This window comes from Catharus ustulatus, chromosome 16 (assembly GCF_009819885.2).
Source record: "Catharus ustulatus isolate bCatUst1 chromosome 16, bCatUst1.pri.v2, whole genome shotgun sequence".
Lineage (NCBI taxonomy): Eukaryota > Metazoa > Chordata > Aves > Passeriformes > Turdidae > Catharus > Catharus ustulatus.
The window spans coordinates 2,751,387-2,772,923 of NC_046236.1; the positions used below are offsets into that span (position 1 = coordinate 2,751,387).

At 49.0% G+C, this 21,537-nt stretch overlaps 1 protein-coding gene across 1 annotated transcript; it reads right to left on the reverse strand.

Moving 5' to 3' along the window:
- Nucleotides 1–531: 531 nt before the first annotated feature.
- Nucleotides 532–20,570, reverse strand: NAA60 (N-alpha-acetyltransferase 60, NatF catalytic subunit). Its single transcript, XM_033073920.2, has 7 exons — nt 20,456–20,570; nt 9,548–9,663; nt 8,258–8,387; nt 6,006–6,102; nt 3,581–3,815; nt 2,705–2,888; nt 532–2,313 (listed from the first exon to the last, which is right to left on the reverse strand). The coding sequence occupies exons 2-6, from the start codon at nt 9,655–9,657 to the stop codon at nt 2,732–2,734; spliced, it is 729 nt and encodes a 242-aa protein (XP_032929811.1). The 5' UTR covers nt 9,658–9,663; nt 20,456–20,570; the 3' UTR covers nt 532–2,313; nt 2,705–2,731.
- Nucleotides 20,571–21,537: the final 967 nt, after the last annotated feature.

The window sequence follows — 21,537 nt, forward strand, 5'->3', positions numbered from 1 at the left end:
CCCTTGGTCATGGCTGAAGTGGGGACAGCCAGTGAGGAGAGCAGTAGCCACAGCTGCACGAGGCCCCATCCATTTCAGCTGAGCCTTAGGAAGATCTGCCCGTCCTGCAGTCCTGGTGGAAGGGCAGGCTCAGCCCTGGAGGAGCTGTTCCCCCTTCCCTCTCCCCCCCTCTGCTTGCTGTAAGCTCATCCCTGGATCAGAGCAGCAGCAGCTCCCCTGGGATCACCCCAGCTCCAGAGAAAAGGGTATGTGGGCACCCTGCCCTGGGGCAGGGGCCAAACAGTGGGTCAGAGGCAGATTCTCTGCAGGGATAGACAACTCAAAAAAGAGGCTTGGTTTAATTGGAGGCGTTTAGCAAGATGTTCTTCAATAAATAATGGGCTAAGATGGGGACAGGGCTGACACCTCAGGACAGGGTGGTAGGAGGACACAGACTAGTCACAGGTCCCTGGGGATGTGCTCAAGTAGTGGAGTTGGTTGTGTAAGGGGCAGGAGAGAAACTGGGGACCAGACACACAACAGCCCCAGACAATCAGGAGAGAAGAGCTTCATTCTGGTCTGAGAAAGCAAGTGCTAAGAATAAACGGGCTTGGGCTGCTAAAGACACTCAACCAACAGCTGTGTTAAGTAAAAGTGGATAAGCAAAAATACTCCAAACTGCTAACAACTGAGGGTGTCAGGGGCCCTGAGGAAGCACTGGGGCTGGGGGAAGAGCTGCCTGCCCAGTGCCACTGGCACTGCTGAACTAGAGAGGAGCCAGGGACATCACCTGGGATGGAAGAGACCCGAGGGCAGCCCCCCTTCTTGGAGCTGACAGTCTCAAGGCTGGGCTTTCCATCAGTGCCCTTTTTGACTCCTCATAAACACCTCTGCCCCTTGTCTTTGAGGCCCAGAAGGACCAGCACGTCCCAGAAGAGCCTGGTGCTGCTCCCAGACACCAAACATGCCAGCCCCTGAGGCTGCCTGCTCTCCAGCCTGGCACTAGTCACAGCAGCTCATCTCTTGCCTCCTTTTATTAGTGAACTCCCAAGCAGGGGCTCAGTCACTGACAGGGCTTTCTGTGCCCAACCAAGCTGCAAGGTCATGATGTGCTTGTTGGCTTCTCTAAGGCCCAGCCTGAGCCCTGTACCACCCCCAGGTCCTGCCCAGCCCCTGCCAGAGCCGGCAGTGCCAGCCCATCCAGGCTCTGCTCTGGCATGGATCCCTCTGCTCCAGTCCCAGTTAATGTGGTGGAAATAAGGAACATGGTGCTGAGCAGGGGAAGAGCCTTGGCCAGGGAAGGGGGATTTGCCATGGGAATACAGCAGGGCCCCAGGCTGGCTGCAGCTCTGGGGCCTCCACACAGGCTGCACATGAGCTACTCAGTCCAGCCAGAGGGTCCTGCAGCCAGGACACAGGCAGGCAATGAGAGACTGCCCAGCAGAGCCCAGAGGTGCCCAGACCACAGTCCAAAGCACAGCACTGAGCAGCTGGGGAATCTTCCTCAGCAAGGAAAAGGTCTTGTGACCTGTGCACACATCCCATCCCTCAAGATCCTGCAAAGTCCAGCCTGGTGCCAAGGAAGGGGAGAAGGGCTCTGGACCAGACTCAACACTCCCAGCTCCCCTCCCCTGCTACATTCCATCCTGGACAAAGGCAGAAAGATCTATACAGTATAATACATATATATTTCACTATGAAATAGCAATTTCATTCCCTGCCTTCTACCTTATGCATCCTGAATTATATGCTGCTTTTTACATCACTCCAGAGGGCTGGTGGGGCTGGGTAGTTTCCCATGTGAGGCAGTTACTCTCCCTGGAAGTTACCCACAGGACACACCAGCAGCCGCTGTGGCAGGACCTAACATGATTCCCATTTTCCCCTTTCCCCTCCCCAGCTGCCCCCTTCCACAGCAAAAAGGGCAGACTCTGCCCTGGCCAGGGCCTGCCAGGGCTCTCCCAGTTCATGGAAGTGGTTCCTCAGTGCAGACCCATGAACCTCCCTCAGCTCTGTCAGCAGCTGTGGATGGAGCAGGAGTAGCAGCTGAACCCCTCACGCCCCGGGGATGGGGAGGAGCAGACTGGAGGTGAGGGTAGTGGCGAGGACAGTGCAACATGCACACGGAGTGGTGACACCAAGGGCCCGCGGCTGCGGCACAGCCACGCCCGCCCAGCCCACGCGGGGAGCCGGGGCTGCAGCCCCAGGGTGAAGTTCTACCAAAGGTCAGTCCCTGTGGAACAGGGAGTCCCATCCGGGGGCTGGGTCACCGGCCAAGAGCTGTCATCACTGGAACCAGTGCAGAGCCAGTGTCAGGTGGAAGGAGAAACAATCCTACGGAAAGAAAAGAGAGCACATGTTTTAGGGAAACACTTGGGAGATGTGTGCTGGGGAGCCACTGTCCTGGAAATGTCTGATGTGCAAGGGCACTGGCAGCAACTGGGGCTTCCAGTTATTGTGCTAGGACTCTGAGGGCCCTGCACACTGCTCCAGCAGCTGGGAAAAGGAAAGGGACAGCAGGTTCCAGGTCGGGGCTCAAGTAAACAAGGTCAGAGTTTGATTTCCCTTCAAATGAAAGTAGCAGGAGTTCAGCTGCTGGCTGGAGCACAGCCATGCTGCACAGCCATGCCCAGACACTTTCCACAGCAGCAGGATGAGCTCACTCCAGGATCTCTGTCACAGAACAGTGGCCATGGCAGGGAAGGGAGCTGTCCCCAGCACCTACCTGTGCTTCCTGTGCACCCCCAGTCCGTCACATTGTCCGGCTGTACTCGATGCTGCTCTTGGCAGAAATGCCAGACCAGGGCAGGAGGCTGCAGAGGAGGCTCTGGGCTTGTCTGTATATCCTCTGGGGAATGGAGCACGGGCTCAGGCTGGCTAGTGTGGAGCCAATGTGCTGTAGGTAGTCAGTGGCCACCAGTTAAGGACAGCAACACTTACAGTGTAACTTAGCAAAGAACACAAATCACTCCTGGACCTACCCTGCATGCAGGGACCCCTGACACAGTGGAAGCTGCTCAGCTAAGTCAGATCTGCTCCTTGCAATCACTGCCTCCACTTTTCTATCAAAAGCAGGTCTGCTCTGCACTGTAAAGGATGGTAGTTTGGGAATGGCAGCCCCAGCTTGTGTGGGAAATACCTCCTCTGAGCCACTGCCAGTTCCCTTTGCACTCTACAGAAGATCCTGTGAGGACAGCAATCCATCCACCTGCCCAGGGAGGTTGGAACTGACCAGCTACACCCAGGAAGAATCAAGTTTCTTCTCCATGATCCATTGACCTGAAACAAACCCCTTAAGTTAGTGTGGGAGCAACCTGCTGAGATCCAGCCCAGCCCAGGCTCAAAGGAGATTCCACATCACAGGAAGCAAGACCAAGGGTTTCCTCTGCCCTGTTTGTGACCAAACCCTGCACCCTACAAGCCAAAGCACACACAGCACTTGGGTCTAACACCAGCACTCGCTCTCACTGGCATCCATCACCTTCCTTCTGGGTTCAGATTAAACCCACATCTGAGCAGGTTTCAGTTCCCACCTCTACCCACACTTCGGTGTTGTTAACTGAAAACAGGCTTTGGCCTCTGCTCAGCAGGGAAAGGATATAAGATTGTCCAGGGTGGGTGCCCACCGTTGATGTACAGGACGTAGGTGAAGCCATCTTTGAGGACCCCTCGGATGGAATAGTAATAGGGGAGATAGTGGTGCTGTTTAAAGTCTCTGTTTTCATAGAAGTTTATTGCTGTGTTGTTGGTGGTGAGCACGTGCAGGTAGATGGCTTTGCAGTGGTCCTGGGCAGTGGTGGAGATGTGATCTTTCAGGCTCTCAAGCAAGAGGGAACCTGTTGAAGGGAAGGCAGCAGGATCAGTGTGTGTGCAGCCCCAGGGACCCTCAGTGTGAGGGTGTGTGGGGCCCAGCTGGGCCCTCCTGCACCAAGGATTGCTAATCTGAGATTGCTGCACACACCTGGAGACCCCAAATCCCACCCAGTTCTCACAGGACCTTCTACATGATTTTCATACATGGTATCACCTACGAGCACAGCTTCAAAACCAGAGATTTTAAAGACACAAACCTCTGACTCAGTAACCACAAAGATGAGGTAGAACTTAGACAACACTGCCCATCCCCAGCAGAGCAACTCCTGGCTTTGGGGAAGGTCAGTGACTCATTTTCAATGGTATCAGTTCCACCCCACATATGCATTTATTTTAAAGCCATTTGATACAGCAGAGTGTCAAAACAAGACTTCACCAGCAGGTTATTGTACTTTGTCTGCTGAACTTGAATCAAAATCTAAGAACTGCTGGGATTTTAGGATGCCTTCTAAAGGAGGAGTGGAGACAGTCTCATCCAATCTGGATTTGCTGCAGCTAGCAGGAAAAACCAGAGAAGGATACAGAGGATACTCCAGTCCCAAAAGACAAGATCTGGGGGTTCATCCACACCACCTCAACATGGCATGAAGGACCCAGCAGAACCTGCACGGGAACGTCTTCCAGCAGGTGTGGTAACACCAGCTACAGGATCAGCCTAACACACAGGGGAGATGGCTGCTGCTGTTTCACAATCCCCAGGGCCTGGAGGACCCACAGAATTTCAGGGCAGAAGCCAACAACACTGACTTCATGTTCTCTTGGTACTTAGTGAGAGTCTGTATCAGCCAAGAGCAAAAAACCACTGAGGTACTGACAACAGAGCAGTTCAGTTTTGTTATGAGATATTTCAGTCTTCTACCTCACAGAAATCCAGCTGTCCTGTGGTTTAAGAACAGCAGAGAACTAGAAACCAGACACTTTTACAAAAACCAGAAGAAAATCAGAGCTTTAGTGCTGAGAAGCATTGCTGGAGTGAAGAGCCTCCTGCATGAAAGGCTACAGCTTCAAATACCACTAGCAAAACTCAAGAGAAAAGTCTCAGAAAAAGCAGCAGCAGGTTTTTTAGACTGTGTTGCTACAGGTGCAAGCTCAAAGCTTTTGAGAGAGCACAGCAACACACTGTACATATGGAATGGATATAGGAGATACTGAGTCTGAAAGCAGAAAGTTTCAGCAAGATGGAACTAGGGAAAAAAAAGGATTTGGAAATCAGGAGGAGACTGAAAACCACCATAATTTTACAGAAAGACCTCTTTACCACCCCTCTGTGATTATTCTGTGCTCCCACTTTCTTCTTTGTACTAGAAAATTCTCTCCTGTGGCATTTTAATGGAAGGTTTAAACACCGCTCTCACCAAGGACTCTGTGGTAATTTCTTTATGTACCCTCTAAGTTTATACCTGTCCAAACATGCCTGGGGGAGAAGGGAGGACTTGGAGGTGCTCAGTTATACCCATATCCACTGAAGAGACTCCAGACCCCTGGGTCACCCTGCCAAACCTGGCCCATTCCCTTCTGCACATCAAAGAACCACATCCTGCCTGAAGTGGCACCAGAAGGGCAGCACTTAGTGACAGAACACAACTGCTCTAAACAGAGAGAAAGCCTTTCTGACTCCAGGATTTCAAATGGCTGCAGGAATGCTGCACGTGGCAGCAGACATTCAAAGCTGACTTGTACATTCAAGATCTAATCAGGCACAAGTTACACTATTTTCCAGTTCCCTTTGTGGTTTTCTCACAGTTTGTTATCTCTGCTGAAACTGAAAGATTAAAAGCAGCTCTGTTTTCTGCCTCAGGGATCAGACTCTGATACCCAGAAAGAAAATAATATCAAACCCTGCTCCTGGGTGAAGTTCATACACTTTCAGACAGTCTCAGCAGCACTAGTGGGAGTTTTTGGTGTGCTCAGCTGGTCCCTGGGAACAAGATTGACAAAGGCCTGTGCTCTGTGGAAATAGCTGCATGTTGTGTTGTGCCCACTACTGTGCCCAGTAAAAACCTCCCAGTGCAGCTGCACTATCCCACCTGTTGGTACCAGTCACAGGTAAGCCCCTCCCATAGAGAAGGGAGATACTGGAGCTCCTTCAGTCACACCCACTGGCCACACCTGCCAAACAGCACCAACAGCAACAACACTTAGCAGCATCTTACCTATTCCATGTTTTCTGAACTCCTTCACCACTCCAAGACTTAAGATGTAAGCAACTTGAGTGTCCACAGGAAAATTGGAAGCTAGGATATCTCCATCCTGAGTAGAGATAGGACAGGTTATTTAACAGGGTGCCTAGGGAGGCATAGGAGAAAGCAAGAATCCTGTTCTGGAACACCTGAAAACAAGGCTAAAGCAAGAAAACTTCACTGAACAGTCTGAGCTGAAGCTTTTAGAATGGAAGTTAAAATATCCAAGCATGGGGCTATTCCTATTTTCATCCTCCCAGAGGCAGAATACAAATCATGCTATTTCCTACCAATGTACAGTAAATTCACGAATACAAGCCGCACTGACTATAAGCCGCATCTCTGGGTGTTGGCAAATATTTTGGTTTTTGTCCATAGATAAGCCGCACACGAATATAAGCCGCTCTGTCGTTCGCAGCGAGGACCCGCGTGCAATTATTAACAGAACGGCGGGAGGGCGGGGCTTACTGGCTGAGCTAAGGCTGTGCAGGCTCGGCCCGCTAGGGGCCGCTGACGGGGCCAGGTGGTCCAGCACGGTGCTGCAGCTCGGGGCCGGCCGCCGCTGCCACTGGGCTCGGTCACCCCGGGTCGGCGCTGCCCTGCGGTGGCAGGCAGGGACGGAGCTTCCCCTGCTCCTACGGCAGCGGCGGCGGGCGGGGACGGAGCTTTCCCGCGCCCGTGGCGCCGGCGGCGGGCAGGGACGGAGTTTCCCCGCTCCTGCCGCGGCGGCGGCGGGCGGGGACAAAGCACCCCGTCGGCTCCCCGAGCCGCGGCAATGGCTGCGCGCGCTTCCCCCCCGCCTCCCCGGGCCGCAGCAATGGCGGCGCCGGCTTCCCCCCCCCTCCCTGGGCCGCAGCAATGGTGGTGCGGGCTTCCCCCCCCCCTCCCCGGGCCGCGGTAGGGGCGGCCCGGGTCCCCCCTCTCCTCCCCGGGCCGCGGTAGGGGCGGCCCGGGTCCCCCCTCTCCTCCCCGGGCCGCAGCAATGGTGGCGCGGGGCCCCCCCCGTCTCTCCCCTGGGCTGTGGCAGAGGAGGAAAGAGAGCTCTCCCGCCTCTCTCCCCGCCCCCCGTTCTGCCTACACGGAGCCAGGCTCCACCCGCGGTGCAACAAAGTAGCGATTTGTAACAATCGCAAAATGCCGACTTTGCAGCTGCTCGGCTCGGCACTCTGGCAGGCACTTCTGAGGTTGTATTAGCCGCTCCTGATTATTAGCCGCATTTCCGGTTTAGGAGCAAAATCTTAGTCAAATTGGTGCGGCTTATATTCGTGAAATTACTGTACATTATTTGTGGGTTTAGGGACAGAACATACTTGCTTTCTTTACCAGAAGGATCAAAAATGCCAGTTCTGGAGTCACCCAGCAGTGTTTAGATCTACCCAGCAAATCCTTGTGGCCTGCAAGCTGCACCTGAGCTGTGTCAGCTGGAGATCTCTGCACTGCTGGGGAGGACAAGGAGCACGTTCCACAGGCCCAATTGTCCAGAACAGTGCCTGAATAAGCCCTTGGCTTTCAGCGTGGCTGGAACAAGAGCCTTTTGTAGAAGTTGCTGAAGATGCAGCTTTTGACTTTGATGAGCTTTGAGATGAAGCCAGACAGCTGAGATGAAGAGACCCATGTACTGCTCTGTGCTCTCAGCTTCTGTGCACGTTGGAATTATTAACCACAACACTGAGGGCCTTCCAGGAGTTAGGCATTCCCTGCACTGCCCCTGCTTTTTTTTCATGCTCTTCTCCCATGCTGTCTTCACTGACCATCTCTTCTTTCCCTCTCTGCTGCACTGGACTGTCTCTCCTGGCCTCCAGGCTCTGTTATCTCAGAAGTCCAAGTTCTCTGCAGACAGGTTACCTCCCCTCAGGGCTCTGGACAGGGACTGTATAAAGAGAGGAGTTTCTGCAGGAAGTCACTGCAGTGACTCACGCAGTACAGCTAAGGAAGCTCATAAGGAAAACAAAAAGGGTTTGTGCTATCCCAGCCATGGCCAGAGATTACCCTGCAGGATCTGATCCCTCAGCTCCCCACAGGGCCATGCTGCAGCAGGAAGAGCCTTTGTGGTACCACACCCCCACCCCTGCTCCATCAGTTGGAGATCAGCATGTGCTTCATTCCTTGCATTAATTAACTCAGGATCAAGTGTGAACTGGGGAGGGAAAATCCCCACCCCAAACAGGTGCCATGCCCACTCTCCACAGCAGGGGTGGATTCTGTCCTGCTGGGTAGTCACATACCTCTTTGTGCACCTTTGTCCTGCTCTTGATCTCTGCCACTATCATCCCCACGATGGAGCCTCTGTAGGTGGCTGCGAGGGAAAAGAACTTCTTGTTGGAAGTGATGTCTCGGTACCATGAGTCAGGGTACCTGGGAAGGAACCAGAAACAGGAATGTCTGGGTGCAAAGCCCTTGGGAACAGGCATGAGATGCTCCTCAACTGGAAACAGCTGTTACATCTCATTAGTGCCATGGGCTGTTTCATGTTAGCAAGGCTCCTGCCTTGCTAAGAGAATCACACTTTCATTTTACAGTCTTTGCCCAGAGCTTTCACATACATCTTTAGCAAGTTATTTTTAAATGCAAGATCCATCTGCCCTCATCTAAGAGTGTAAGGATCTCATTAATTTGACACACATGTAAAAAAAAAAAGCTGCATATTGATAGGAAAAAAAAATAAAATCACACCACCAGCCTCCAGCTCTCCTCCTCCTTCTGCAGCTACTAAAGGAAACTACTGTATGTTTATTTATTTCCAAGTGAGAGTTCAGCATGTCTTGCCTTTAAAAGAAATTTGCAAACTCAAAAGATTAGGAACGCTTTGCTGATTTGTTACATTTTATTCAGTCTTAATTATAATCTGCTAGAATCCTCTATAAAACCCCTCTATGAAGTCTACAGCTGTGGTTTCCCTGGATGCTTTAGGTCAGAAATCTGTCAGTGTTCCCCAGAAAAGTTCCTGTGCTTGTGTAGTCATGGGCATTTACCAAATGTGGGTCTGGGGAGCCGGCCTGGGCCAGGCTGAGATCAGCTTTAAGCCAGACTATGGGAGGAATGGTGATCCAAGGGAATTACTGCTCAGATCCTCCAAGACACTCAGAGCAGCCCCTCAGGAACAGCTCCATGCCAGCTTGGCTCTGAGAGTGCTGCCCCAGACCATGCTCCAGGACACAACTTCCTTTCACAAGCACAGGGATGCTGTCCTTTTTCCTGGAGACAGCCTCCTTTCCCCACCTCATTCAGTCCTTCTCAAGAAGCTGATCCATCCCCTTAATGACAAAGCCCATTTTTCTGCCAAAATCCACATATAGGAAGTTTCTACTGACTCCAGCATGCTGCAGGAGAGGCAGCAAAGGACCTTTAACAACACCACCAACACAACAGTGCACAGAAGATTCCCAATCTGCTGCCTGGCAACAGCCTTGAGGCTGCACAGAGCTGGACCAGAGCAGGTTCACACCATTTGTCCCAGCTGGCATGCCAAAGCAGGCACATATTCTATTGGGAACCCACCCCAGCCAGGCACATACTCTATTGGGAACCAGTCTCCACAGAGCTGTTTCACTGTGTCTATGTCATCGTGGCACAGCAGGCGCAGGTTCACATCCGTCAGTGCAGTCGGGGGCACCTCCTCTGTCATTCACGCCTGCAAGGGAAGGAAGCACAAGAGCAACGATGGAACACAGGGTCTGACCCAACAGCACCAGGAGGGGCTTGCTATGGATAAAGCTGCTTTTCCCAGAAAAGTGAGTTTTCAGGAGAGATTAAACAAAACACAGCAAAATTAACCTGAGAAGAACTCAAAGCTGTGCTGGCCACGGGGCAAGCCCTGCTCACATCTCAGCCTGACCACATCCAGGCACATCCCAATCCCTGGGAGCACAGTCTGGTGACTCTGCATGGGAGCAGCACGTGGCCACCAGCCCTTCCAAAAAGAGCATTAAATGAGCCAACTGTGTGCCAAGTGTACCTTATGTTGCATGGAGCTCTTCAAATATCCGTGCAGGACCAACATTTTGTTAAAACAAAACTGAACAAACAGCTTAAAAAAGGAAGCACTGCTAGAGGAACGTTTAGAAAGTCCTCTTGCACAACCCTGCCATCTCCAGTGAGTACATATGCACAGGATTCCAACTCTTTAAAATGTTCATTTTTGTTTAACCTGTGCTGGTGAAATGAGATCCAGTTTCACTTCCCCTCATTCCTGTGTGCCACAGCTCCTCCAAGCCCAGCACAGAGTGCTCAGATACAGAAATCCCAGGACGCCTTTTCTCCATAGCCCTGCCACGATCTGCTGAGCACAAACAGAACACTTGCTGCAATGTCTTCAGCCTTTTTAAACAAGCACCAGAGGGAAAGAAGCAAGTGATAGCTAAAGTGGTTGCAAAAGCATTTGTAGCACTGATGGATGAGTGGAAAACACATTTTAGGCAGGACAAAGCCCCACATGAGACAGACAAGGTGAGTGGAGACAGGAGGAGTTGTTTCCTTTATCTCTCTCACTCTGACCCTCTCAGGTAAAATTAACCAGGATGCAAATTAAAAAAAAAAAAACAAAGTCACCGCCCTTAACAAAAACAAGTTCCTTAAAATTTTTACTTTATTTTCCCAATTTGAAGAGTCTCAAGTCTTGGTTTCAAAGTGCCAAGTTATAAGGGAAAAGCTGCACAGAGCAATGTTTGTCTATGCCCTCCTGTGAAAAGGAATGCTAAGCTCTCCAGTCCTCTTGATTTAAAGCTCAGAGCTCAAAGAGGCACAGATTTAAACACTCCCCCATTGGACTGCAGTCACCATTTGAGCAGCTTCAACACAAAAATTGTAACTGGCAAAGTTACAATTGCTAGTTAGGGCAAATTTAAGTTGCCAAACTCACAATTCAGCAATTAACTGTAAATTACTGTTACTAAACTTACTTGCACAAGCTCTCAGGCACATGGTGGGATTCCTGGGGTGTCCTGTGCAGGGCCAGGAGTCGGATTCAATGATCCTGAAGGGTCCCTTCCCTTCAGCATATTCCAGTGTTCTACTCTGCCAGTTACAGTCACTCTGTACTGTATCTGAAATGGATCGTTTGTTCCTCTCCAAAGGATTCCTTAAAAACCATCCCAGCTATTTCCCAGCCTGTTCTAGGACTGTGGCTGCATGTTTACTGAGCGGCCCACAGCATTCACAGTCATTCCAGCTGCCATTTTCAAAACAACTTAAGCACCTACAAAACCTGCACTCCTTGCTGCCTTTCAAACTTATTTTACACTCCCAGAATTGGCTCAAGCCGTCAGAGGCCAGAGGTGGAATCTGTATCCTGTCACAGCTCCCCACCCCCAGCCTCTGGTGACCTTTTAAGAAGCCTCAGCTTCACCCCATGGGACCCTGAAGAAGGAAAGGCAAACATTTGCTGGCTGAGGTTCATCTGATCCACACCACTGGATGATGTGGACCCCAGCCTCACCCCCCACCTCTGCTGAACCCTTTGCTGAGCCATTTCAGAGCTGGGACACACCACAGGATCATTTTTTCTTGCGAAGTTTCAGCGCTCCTGTAAGGGAACACCCCTTCTCAGCATTAATAAATCAGCATGCCAGAGCCACGGTTCTGCTAATGAGCAGAAAAGGCAGGGCAGCCCTGCTGGAGAGGCAGAGCCAGCACAGGACACATTCCTATGAGGATTAGTCCATGTGTATTTAACACCACATTCCCAAAGAGCTGGGCAAGCATTATGCATTATCCTGTAGCTGAAGCCAGCCTCAAAAAAAGTAATCCATGACTGTTTTGTTGAACAGGATAATCCCCCTCCCCTCAAATTCAAACATCCACAGCTGGTTGTGTTTGCAGGGACTTGCTCCATCCATTATGTGACCCAACCCAGATGCTCCAGCACATTTAAAGGACATTTGGGACACCCATCTGGCACCATGTCCTGCCACAGGGGTTTCAGAGAGCAACCTGGGCCCCTTCCTCCCTGACCAGGTGCTGCTGCTGCTGGAGGAACTGTGGTAAGTGGCTGCTATAACCAAGAGAGAAGAAATTCCAGGCAAATCAATTCCTTTCATACCCAGGTGACAGCCTTGGGGTCTTCTGGGATTCCTGGAAAAACACCCAAAGCAGGTCCTGGCCCTGGCACAGCCCGTGGCAATGCTGTCCTTAGCACAGCCAAAGTTCTCAAGTCTCAGCCAACACAGAGACCTAAGTATCACTTTTAGAGTCAACTTAAGAGGACAAAAATACATGTTTGAGAGCACAAAATAAAACAAAAACAGTACCAGTATAAAACAAAACGCTGGAAGTCAGAGGGGCCTTTAGGGGTTTATAGGCAGCAACACTGACAACACAGATTCTGGCCTTTGAGACCAAATGGTGGCCACTGTGAAGCCAAACACAGGCTACAGGGAGATGTGGTTAATTCAGGGGTGCCCAGGACCACTTTGGAAAGCCAAAGTGAAGTTATTTCCTTTAATATCTTTTTCTCAGGTGTCAGCCTTTGGTTCACACGATGGCCACTGTCCCTCTTCCAGGGGGGCACAGTGACCTCACCCTGTCAAAACAGGAAGCACTTACTCAGGAGGATTAGAAAATGAGCCAACATTTCATAATTTATTTAACATTTCATGCTTATGAAGGGATAATGCAGATAAATATTTGAAAAAGCTCCGAGGACACCCTCTCGCAAATACTGCAGTCAGGAGCAAGTGGAACTAGAAACTGAGCATTTAATTCCCTTTCTTACCTAAAACCTGCAGATATTAATGCATAACACATTCATTTCAAGAATACAGGAAAGCATGAAGGTTTTAAGCATTTTTATTAGATTTCTGCCTTGCTCTGTTGAAATAAATCTAGCAAAATGTTTTGGCCTCAAGTGCATTGGGTAGCACAGAGGAACCTGTGAGATTCTTATGACAAATATTTAGCAGTAATGGAAGTTGGATGAAAAGAAATAGTAAATGCATTACTAAATAAGCCAGCTTGACATATAATTTTAATTTAAAGTACATTGTGAAGCCTGAACTTGCTATTTTAAAATGATGTCATAAATCTTTGGCATCAGTAAGCTCCAGTTATAATAAGTTAAAGAAGAGCATTTCACAGTTCTATCTAAAAGGCAGCAAAACTTTTGGCTCCAGGAATTGTCCCTGCTCACTCAACACAATGGAGCCAAGTACAGGCACTGACATTGCCACCACCAGGCACTTCCAGGTCCTATTGGGAAGGAGCAGTTCCTGCTTAGAGCCAGGTGCAGGAACAGTTTATTTACACCGACCAAATGTTTCACAGCAAAGATACCTCAGCTCAAGCTTTTCTCAAGAGCAGGAGGTTTTCATTCTCTCTATGTATTTAAAAAAAATAATAAAATCTACATAAGATCACATTCTAGAGAGACAGGCAGTCACACAGAACCAGCACTCTTAATCCAGCAGGGTGTTAAAATGTAGGATAAAGTCTGATGCTTTGGCAGGCAGCTGCTTAAATGTGTTTGAAAATCCCTTGAGCTCTTCCATTACTACAGAAACCAGGCCAAGTGGTTCTACAAGTTGAGATTTCCCTTGTTTATCACTGTTAGACATGTTTTAACAATGTTTCTGCCTTGTGAAATCCAACTTATTTTTGCAGGATGCACAAGCGAACAAGATGCTGGTCTCATTACTTTTTTACTTCAGCTTGCAATCAGATAAACTCATGAAATACCCAAATAAAAATTTTATCATCTAGCAACAAGTATCAATGAATTTCCTAGCAGAATAATAGCCAGGTAATCCAAGATTAAAGTCAAACAAATAGTAAATAGGATTGTTTACAACTCAAATTCTCCATTAGTGTTCACATAAAAACCAGTGTGAAGGAATCTTCTTCACTTGCAGAAACAAAGCTGGATCGAAGTTCATCAATACCTTTTACTTTACTTAAAAGCTAATTGAGATCAATTCATCCTACAGAAAGCAGCAGGGAAGAATAAAGAGAAGCCCTGGCAGGCTGTTGGTGTTTATAAATGGATCCCATAATTCAGGCAGCATTGTCCCTACAGGCACACCCAGCCAGCCCGGTGTCTCAGCACCTCCAAGATTAAACAGTGCCCATCCTCAGAGAGCTGGGATGAAGATTTTCTCCTTCAGAATTCAAAGCATTCACTTTGAGCACACTCCTGATGGATTATTAAGGATTATCTGCTGTCCTTCCACAGAAAGGAAAGATTAAATTCCTGCAGATGACACCACAAAGGGGTTGTGGAATAGCAGTGACACCAAACAACCACAGCAGGCACCCATGTCCTGTCAGCTCCCACCCAGCCCTGCAGGACAGGTCACAGCAGCTCTATTTCACTTTGCAGACACTCCCTGGGAGATGTGCACACAGGGACAGAGATGGATTTCCTTGGGCCTGATACCCTCACATCAGAGGTGCTGCTCCAGTGTCACCACCAAATCCTTGTTTGCAGCTCCAGTTGTATCTGGACTGCCCTCAGATTCCAGTAACACAAGATTTCCAGGAAAGAAAAATTAATAACCTTTGGCATCCTCTCTCACTTGTAAGTAAATAGGATCAAACAAAGCCAGCTACCAAAATGCAGGATTTTAGCTGTGACTGAGCACCACAGCACCCAAAACCACCACAGTCTGCTATTATCTTCCAGAATAGGAACAGGAATTCTCACAGCTATAAGTCTCTCTACCTTGTGCTGTCTGGCACTGGGGATTTGATTTACATTAAACCATTCAGTCTGAACCAGTCTAATTCCACAAAGCAGTAAAGATTTCCCTGCTGCATTCATTTCCAGCTTACTGTGTTTTTAGGTTACTGGTCTCTGAGGGAATGTCCTACACAGACACCTCTGCCACCAAGCTCCTTTCATTTAATACAGTGAAAGTGCAACTGGATTTCAGAACATCGAGGATTCATTATTAAGAATCTCAAAGAGGTGCTTCTAGGACTTAGGGCAACATTATCCAAGCAACAGGAGCCAAATTTTTAAAGCTATTTATATACTTGGCTTGACAGCTTCTCAGTACTACTTCAATTATGGTCAAATACTTCAATTATGGAATAAAAAAATTCATAGGTTGGAAAGACCCTTTGGGGTTTAACCTAACTTAGATCAGGTTGCTCAGGCCTACATAATGTCAGTGAGGAGCAAATCTCTTCACCTTGCCTGGGATCAGACCTGTTCCTTTGGATCTAAAGGCACAACAGGAAGCTGGGGTGTCAAATGTGCTACCTGCACCAACAGCACAGCTCTGCCAGTGTGCAATGCAAGCACACCTGACAGGGCATTTGTTACACTGTTCATCCATTTAATGCTTCTGCTCCTTCTAGGAATGCCACACGGGGTCATTTGGGACAGGTAGCTCCCCTCATTCCTCCGTTGTTACGCAGACGACAGAGCCTGGAGCTCACGGTCACAGCTGAACGCTGATCAGTGATCCTCTCACCTCCATCCCTGCACACTCACTGCATCCCACACTACAGCCCAAACCTGCCAGCATTTCATTCCCCACATTAGCACAAGTTTGGAGTGAGGGAGATTCTTAATGAGAAATCTAGGACAAAATGATTGATTCTGTGCCTTGGTCTGAAAAACCCACAGTAATGTGGGTGGAAGCAGGCTCTGATTATGTGACTTTACAACAGCCCAGAACACTTTTTGATCCACATTTTTCTGAAATCAAAAGCACTGAGCCTCAAAGCCCCTCGTGGACTCCAGGTCGCTCAGGGGTGTGCACGAGTTCAAGATCTGGAGCTTCTCAATACTTAAATTCTTTCAATAGCAGCTTCTTTGTGTGCAGAAAACTGCCCTCCCCAGGCACCTGCCTGGCACAGCTCCCCAGGCTGCCACAGCAGGAACACACGAGGTTAATCCAGCCCTGCCATGTGCATCCCATCTGTCCCCAAAGCACATCCCAAGCACTAGTGGGATTCTCTCGGGGACATCACTCTGGAGAAAGGAATTTGTCACTGCCTGGACTTTCTCATCCAGGGCAGTGTGCTTAACTAGCACCCCACAGTGGAAGAGGGCAAAGCCCAGTGAGCCTGGGGGAGAATGTGTTGTAAAGAAAGCTGAATTCATCTCAGCCCCAGGGAAGCAGCAGGGGAACCTTGGGTTGAGATCAGACATCTGCACCAGTGAATCGTCAGGTGCCCTGAGCCAATTCATGCAGAATCACATCTTCCTGGGAGGGACAGACAAATGCGGCAGGAACATAAACACAGCTGAGCCCAAAGTATAAAAAGTGGACAATTAAAAAAGTAAATTTTGAAGGAAGCAAGGCAGGCTTCAACCTGTGTAGTCCTTCCTGAGCATCCTGACAGTGAGCACACAGAGACCAGGAACAGGCACCACACCTGAATTTGGATCCAGCCATAGACTGCCATCACTGTGTTAAGCTTCTGCTGTGATTTCAGCATGTTGCTGTATCAGACTCCCACCTAACACCAAATACACTGAACAACTCAATTGGATATTACACTCTCCTCACGAGGAAAAGCTACAAGAGTTGGCCAGAGCATGTTGATCTCTGACAGCCAGGGAGGCAGCATTGTTACACACAACCTGGGAAAACCATCCTGTCAACCAGCCCTCCTCCCAAATGCTCACCCCAGAAGGCTCAGTCTATTTTTCCTCAGCTCTGAAATTCTGAAAACACCATTCTAAGAACACACTTGTGCCTTATCTCCAGTTCCACACAATTTTCCACTGCAGCTGCATTGAGGTGTGCACATCACAGCACTGAAAGCCTCCAAGTCAAACACCCAGAATTACTGTCATTAACCCTTTGGCCTCCTGCCATGAAGGATCAGGATTTGCAACAGCCCCCAAAAGGATATTAAGAAGTGAGAAGGCAAAAGTCTACCTGGTTATTTATTAGAAATAAAGAGCACTTACTGTTAGTGGAAATCCTTTTACAACTGTACCCCTGATCTTCCACACACTCAGAGTGGGACTTGTCAGACTCCCAGCAGCAGAAAACATGAACGTTTTGCATGTAGGTCACTTTCTGGGCTGTTCTTTCACCTTACAGCTCTGGAAACATTACTGGAGCTGTGGATTTCACAGCAGCAGTCCCTAAATGAAGTGTCTCTAAAGCACACTGCACAAGGCCTGACTTCCTGCTGCCCCAGATACAGCAATTCCTCCAGGGAACAGCAAACAAGAATCTCTAAGAGGGTTTTGCTGTTGAATCTTTTCTTGTTAAGACAAGGAAGGGAAAATCTGCTTTGTTACAGTGGCACTGTGAGGAATTCAAACCCAAGGGTCACAAAGAGGCTCAAAAGCAACAAGCTCCTCGCTGGAGGGGAGATTTAACACACAGCAAGTTTCCAATAGGCACCTCATCCTCCAGAAAACAAACAAGGAAAACCCAAATAATTGAGCACACCTGCAGGCCCACTGCCCTTTCTGAATTAGAATAAACATCCACACAGAAAATGTGTGTAGTGACTGAAAAATAGCTAGAAATGCAGCCTACAAACCCCTGAAGAAGGGAATTTGAGGCTGCCTCCATTTCCTACACACTGTCCTCATTATGGAGCAGCATTGACAAACTCAGCCCCTCCTCCCACACCCTCACAGGAGACACCAGAGGTTACTGCGAACAAGATGCTTTCAAATAAAATAAATTTTGCAAAAGCTTGTAAAGAACATTCCTTCCTCAGTTGTCAGACAAGTGCCCCAAACTTAACACCTGAGATCCTGGCTTTAAAATTGGAGCCAAAATGGCTCCTTTTCCTTTCCTTTTTCAGCAGTTTTCCAAGCATGAGATGCTCAAGTTCAACTCAAAAACTCCACTGCTGCTGTTTTAAACTAAAAACATTTTAAATGGATTCTGGCACAGGTGTCTGCTCTGACAGCCACAGTAATAACATGAGAAGCAGAAACTAAAAACTCAATTAAAAACTACTGTTGGAAAACCGAGCAGCTCCTGTTCCCACCTCTCTGCAGGGAGGAAAGGGGGTGAGGGGATGCAGAGCAAGACATGAAGCTCAAAGTCTTTTGCAACACTCTGCATTGAAGCTGCCAGACATGCTGTGACTGGTTAACAACCAGGAAGGCAGGAGCAATCCCACTCTGAGAATGATTTTGGATAGCGTTTGGCTTCCAAGTTTGCAGACAAGGTGTTCAGCTAAGGCAGATCTCTTTCTGCTGTCACTCTGAACAGCTGAAGCCCAATTGGTTCTTAAAAGCACCTGAACATGTGACTGAAGGGGATCCCTGTCCATGACCCAGGGCTGCCTCCAGCCCAGCAGAAAGGCAGAGCTACAAGGATTTCAGAATCAGCTCTGCCAGGAAGTCTCCAGGTTTGCACCTCTAATTCCTCAGGTATTTCCAACAGCCAGTGTCAGCCTTTGCAAGCACAATTTCTGCTGCTCACTCCACAAATTATACTGGGAGTGGCTGGGGAGGGAGCCACAGAGGGGGAAAATAGGCAGGAAATGAGAGAATGGCTTTTGGGGTGGTAGGACCAGCTCCCATCAGCTGGCAGGCTCCCAGCCCAGCACTGACTCACAGACCATACTGGTTCAACCCCAGTATTTATAACACCCCCAAAAAACCCTCCACCAGGAAAAAAACCCCATTCCCACATGCAAATAAAGATAATCCTTACTGGGAATGAAATAACACCAGACATGAGAGAAGCACCAGACTTCGTTAATAAAAATAAATGCTCTTTTAAAGGCTCTTTAGCCAAAGACCATTTTCTGAAGCCCACTGGCAGTTCCTACAGTGTTTCACCACATCCAACTCCAGTCTGGATACCAGGAGCCAGGATGATTGACAATGGTTTAGGAAAAGAAGTGAAAATGAAGAATGCCACAGGTTTTAAGAGGCATTCACAGGATAGCCACTTCCCAGCTAGTCAGAGTGAGAAGTCAATTTGCCTTAAGCACATCAAAAAACCTGCTGAGAAAAGCAGCAGCAGCTTCAAAGAACAAAACATTATCTTAGCACCACTAACAAATGTTTGTTGTCTTCCTTTGCCACCAGTTGTGGAAACACTATTTAGAGGAGTTTACAGGATTTAACAGAACCACTTTTTAAGCTGCAAGAGAAAACCTTCTGCTTTTGAAGCCTGATCCCTGTCACTGCTTCTGAGCAGGGCGAGGCTGCTCAGGTTTATCTTGTAAATGAGCTCACACATTAACTATCACACCCTGGCACAGACGAGCAGTTGAGGTTTGGGAGTTTTTCTTGGGGTTTTTTTCACTTCACTCATGAAGAGTGAACACCTGCTAGAGTTTATTCCAGCACACAATTGGATAATCTGAAAACACACCATTTTCTAGTGGTCCCAAAATGCTCCCACAAGTGTCGTCCAAAAAGACTTCTGAGGATACTAACTTAGACTAAGGAGAGTCTGTGGCAGATGAAAATAAATTAATTACAAGAATTAATTCGATTTAAATCATCTAGGATGAATCCATAATGAAAAGAGAGTCCATTCAGCAGGTTCATAATAACTACATGGAAAAGAGAGGAACAGACATGCAACAAAACTGGCTGATGGTCCTTTGGGATAGGGCACAGATTTCCAGGATGGTAAAATCTAAAGCTATTGGCAGTTGTAGAAAGGTCCCACAATGCCAAAAGTCAAGTGAAACTGCAAACTGGTAGATTTTAAAAAGGAATGCAGCTTGAAGGAATGCAAACGTTTCCAATGTGTGTTGACCACTGCAAGGGGGAAAAGCATCCACGCTCACAGTGAGAACACTTGTGGCTCAGAAGCAAAGGACAACACAAGCAATTATCAGAACAAACAGAAAGGGGAAAAAACCCATCTATAAAGAGAGTCTGCTCTGAGGTAGGGACAGATATTTAATGCCTCTGTGTGTCTGTGAATAAACGCCAGAGGGGAAGGAAGGCACAGTTCAGGAGCTCAGCAAGATCACCTAGAATGAGCTGGGAGCTGCTGCAGCATTACAAAATCGGGATAAACCAACAGGTACAGAGCAGGCTGGGTTCAAACTCGATATAGGCAACATAATTAAACAGCTTGCAGTGAGATATGATAATGATCTGATGCCTGTAATGACGAGTGGATTGTCCAAGACATGTTTTAGCTCCTGGTTGAACACAGTAATGCCGGTGGCCTCAACACACCCCTCGGAAACACCCAGCCGTCAACAAACAAACCCGAGCAGCTCCGTTCTCCCCGCAGGGGAACACCAGATCCAGCCATACCCGGCCATTCCCGGCCTTCCCGTGGGAAATTCGGCCGCGAAGGAGGAGGAAATGGAGACGGATACAGGCAACGAGAATGCACCAAACCCTCTGGTTATCGGGAAGGCCAAGAGCACATCCCCAGGGCCCCGGACCCGCTGCAACCTAAGGGCGAAAGGGCCGGGGTTGCCATGGCGACTGCGCCGGGCCCGGGTCCGTCCCAGCCGAAAGCGCCATGACAACAACAGCCCCTTACCCACCACAAAGACCCCCCAAACTCTTCCCCGCTCACCTGGGAGGGGCGGCGGACGCGCCCTCAGCACATCCCGGGAGGCGGAACCGGACGGGGGAGCGCTGGGCACGGGCACCGGCGGCACTTCCTCAACCGGGGCACCGCGCAGTAACGCGCCTCCCCATTGGCTGGAGCGGGACACGTGACCGCGAACTCCGCGCGTGCGCACAGTGGCGCGCCGGTCCCCTGAGGCCACGTGGGCGGTGCCGAGCGGGGAACGCAGTCGGTAATTAAGGGAGAGGTAATTAAGGGAGAGGTAATTAAGGGGCGTCCTTGAGCGCAGGCGCTTGGGAAACCGGAGGTGGGGCTGGTCACGCCCCTGGGTCGCCTCGCCCGAAGTCTCCCTCAGTCCTTCAAAGAAATAGGAGGTAGAACTGTCATAGGTATAAGGACTTGATGCTATTCATGGTTCTAATCCTGAAATTAGAAGTTCTTGCAGGTTTTGCCTTGCTGTTGAAGCTCTAAAAAATGAGATGAGGCAGGGTATTTCAGTCGAAAAGTACCTACAACGATTGCTTAGTCCAACTGCCTGACTAAAAGTTAAAGATATTATTTTTATTCTGGGTTCAAGTAGATGAGCTGGAGATTGGGCTGAGTGATCTCCAGAGGTACCTTCCAACCCTAACGACTCCACGATTATTATTAATCTTCCATTTCCACAGCCTCCCTGCCATTCAAATCAGATTTTTCCACCTTCTAGCTAATTTCCCCCACTCCCTTTTTTTTTTGGGTTTTTTTTTTGGTTTTTTTCTTTTTTCAGCCAGTGTAGAACCACAGGTGCCACATCTCACATGAGGACAGCAGCAGCAGAGGATTTTGTCACCACCTCTGATGTGTAGGAAGAACTCTTTTTTTCCTGCTTTTTCATCCTGCAGAGGGGGGCTCAGAGAAGCACAGCAAGACAATGAAGGGGCTGGACACCACCTGTGCAAGCTCTGCTATCCTTCCCAGGACAATTCCATGCATTCCCATGCTGCACTCAGAGCTGCCCAGTATGGCACTGCCAGCTTTTGGCCAGTTTTCCAGCCAGCATCAACACAACACCCCAGATCTCACTGCAGATTGTCAAGAAGCACTGACTG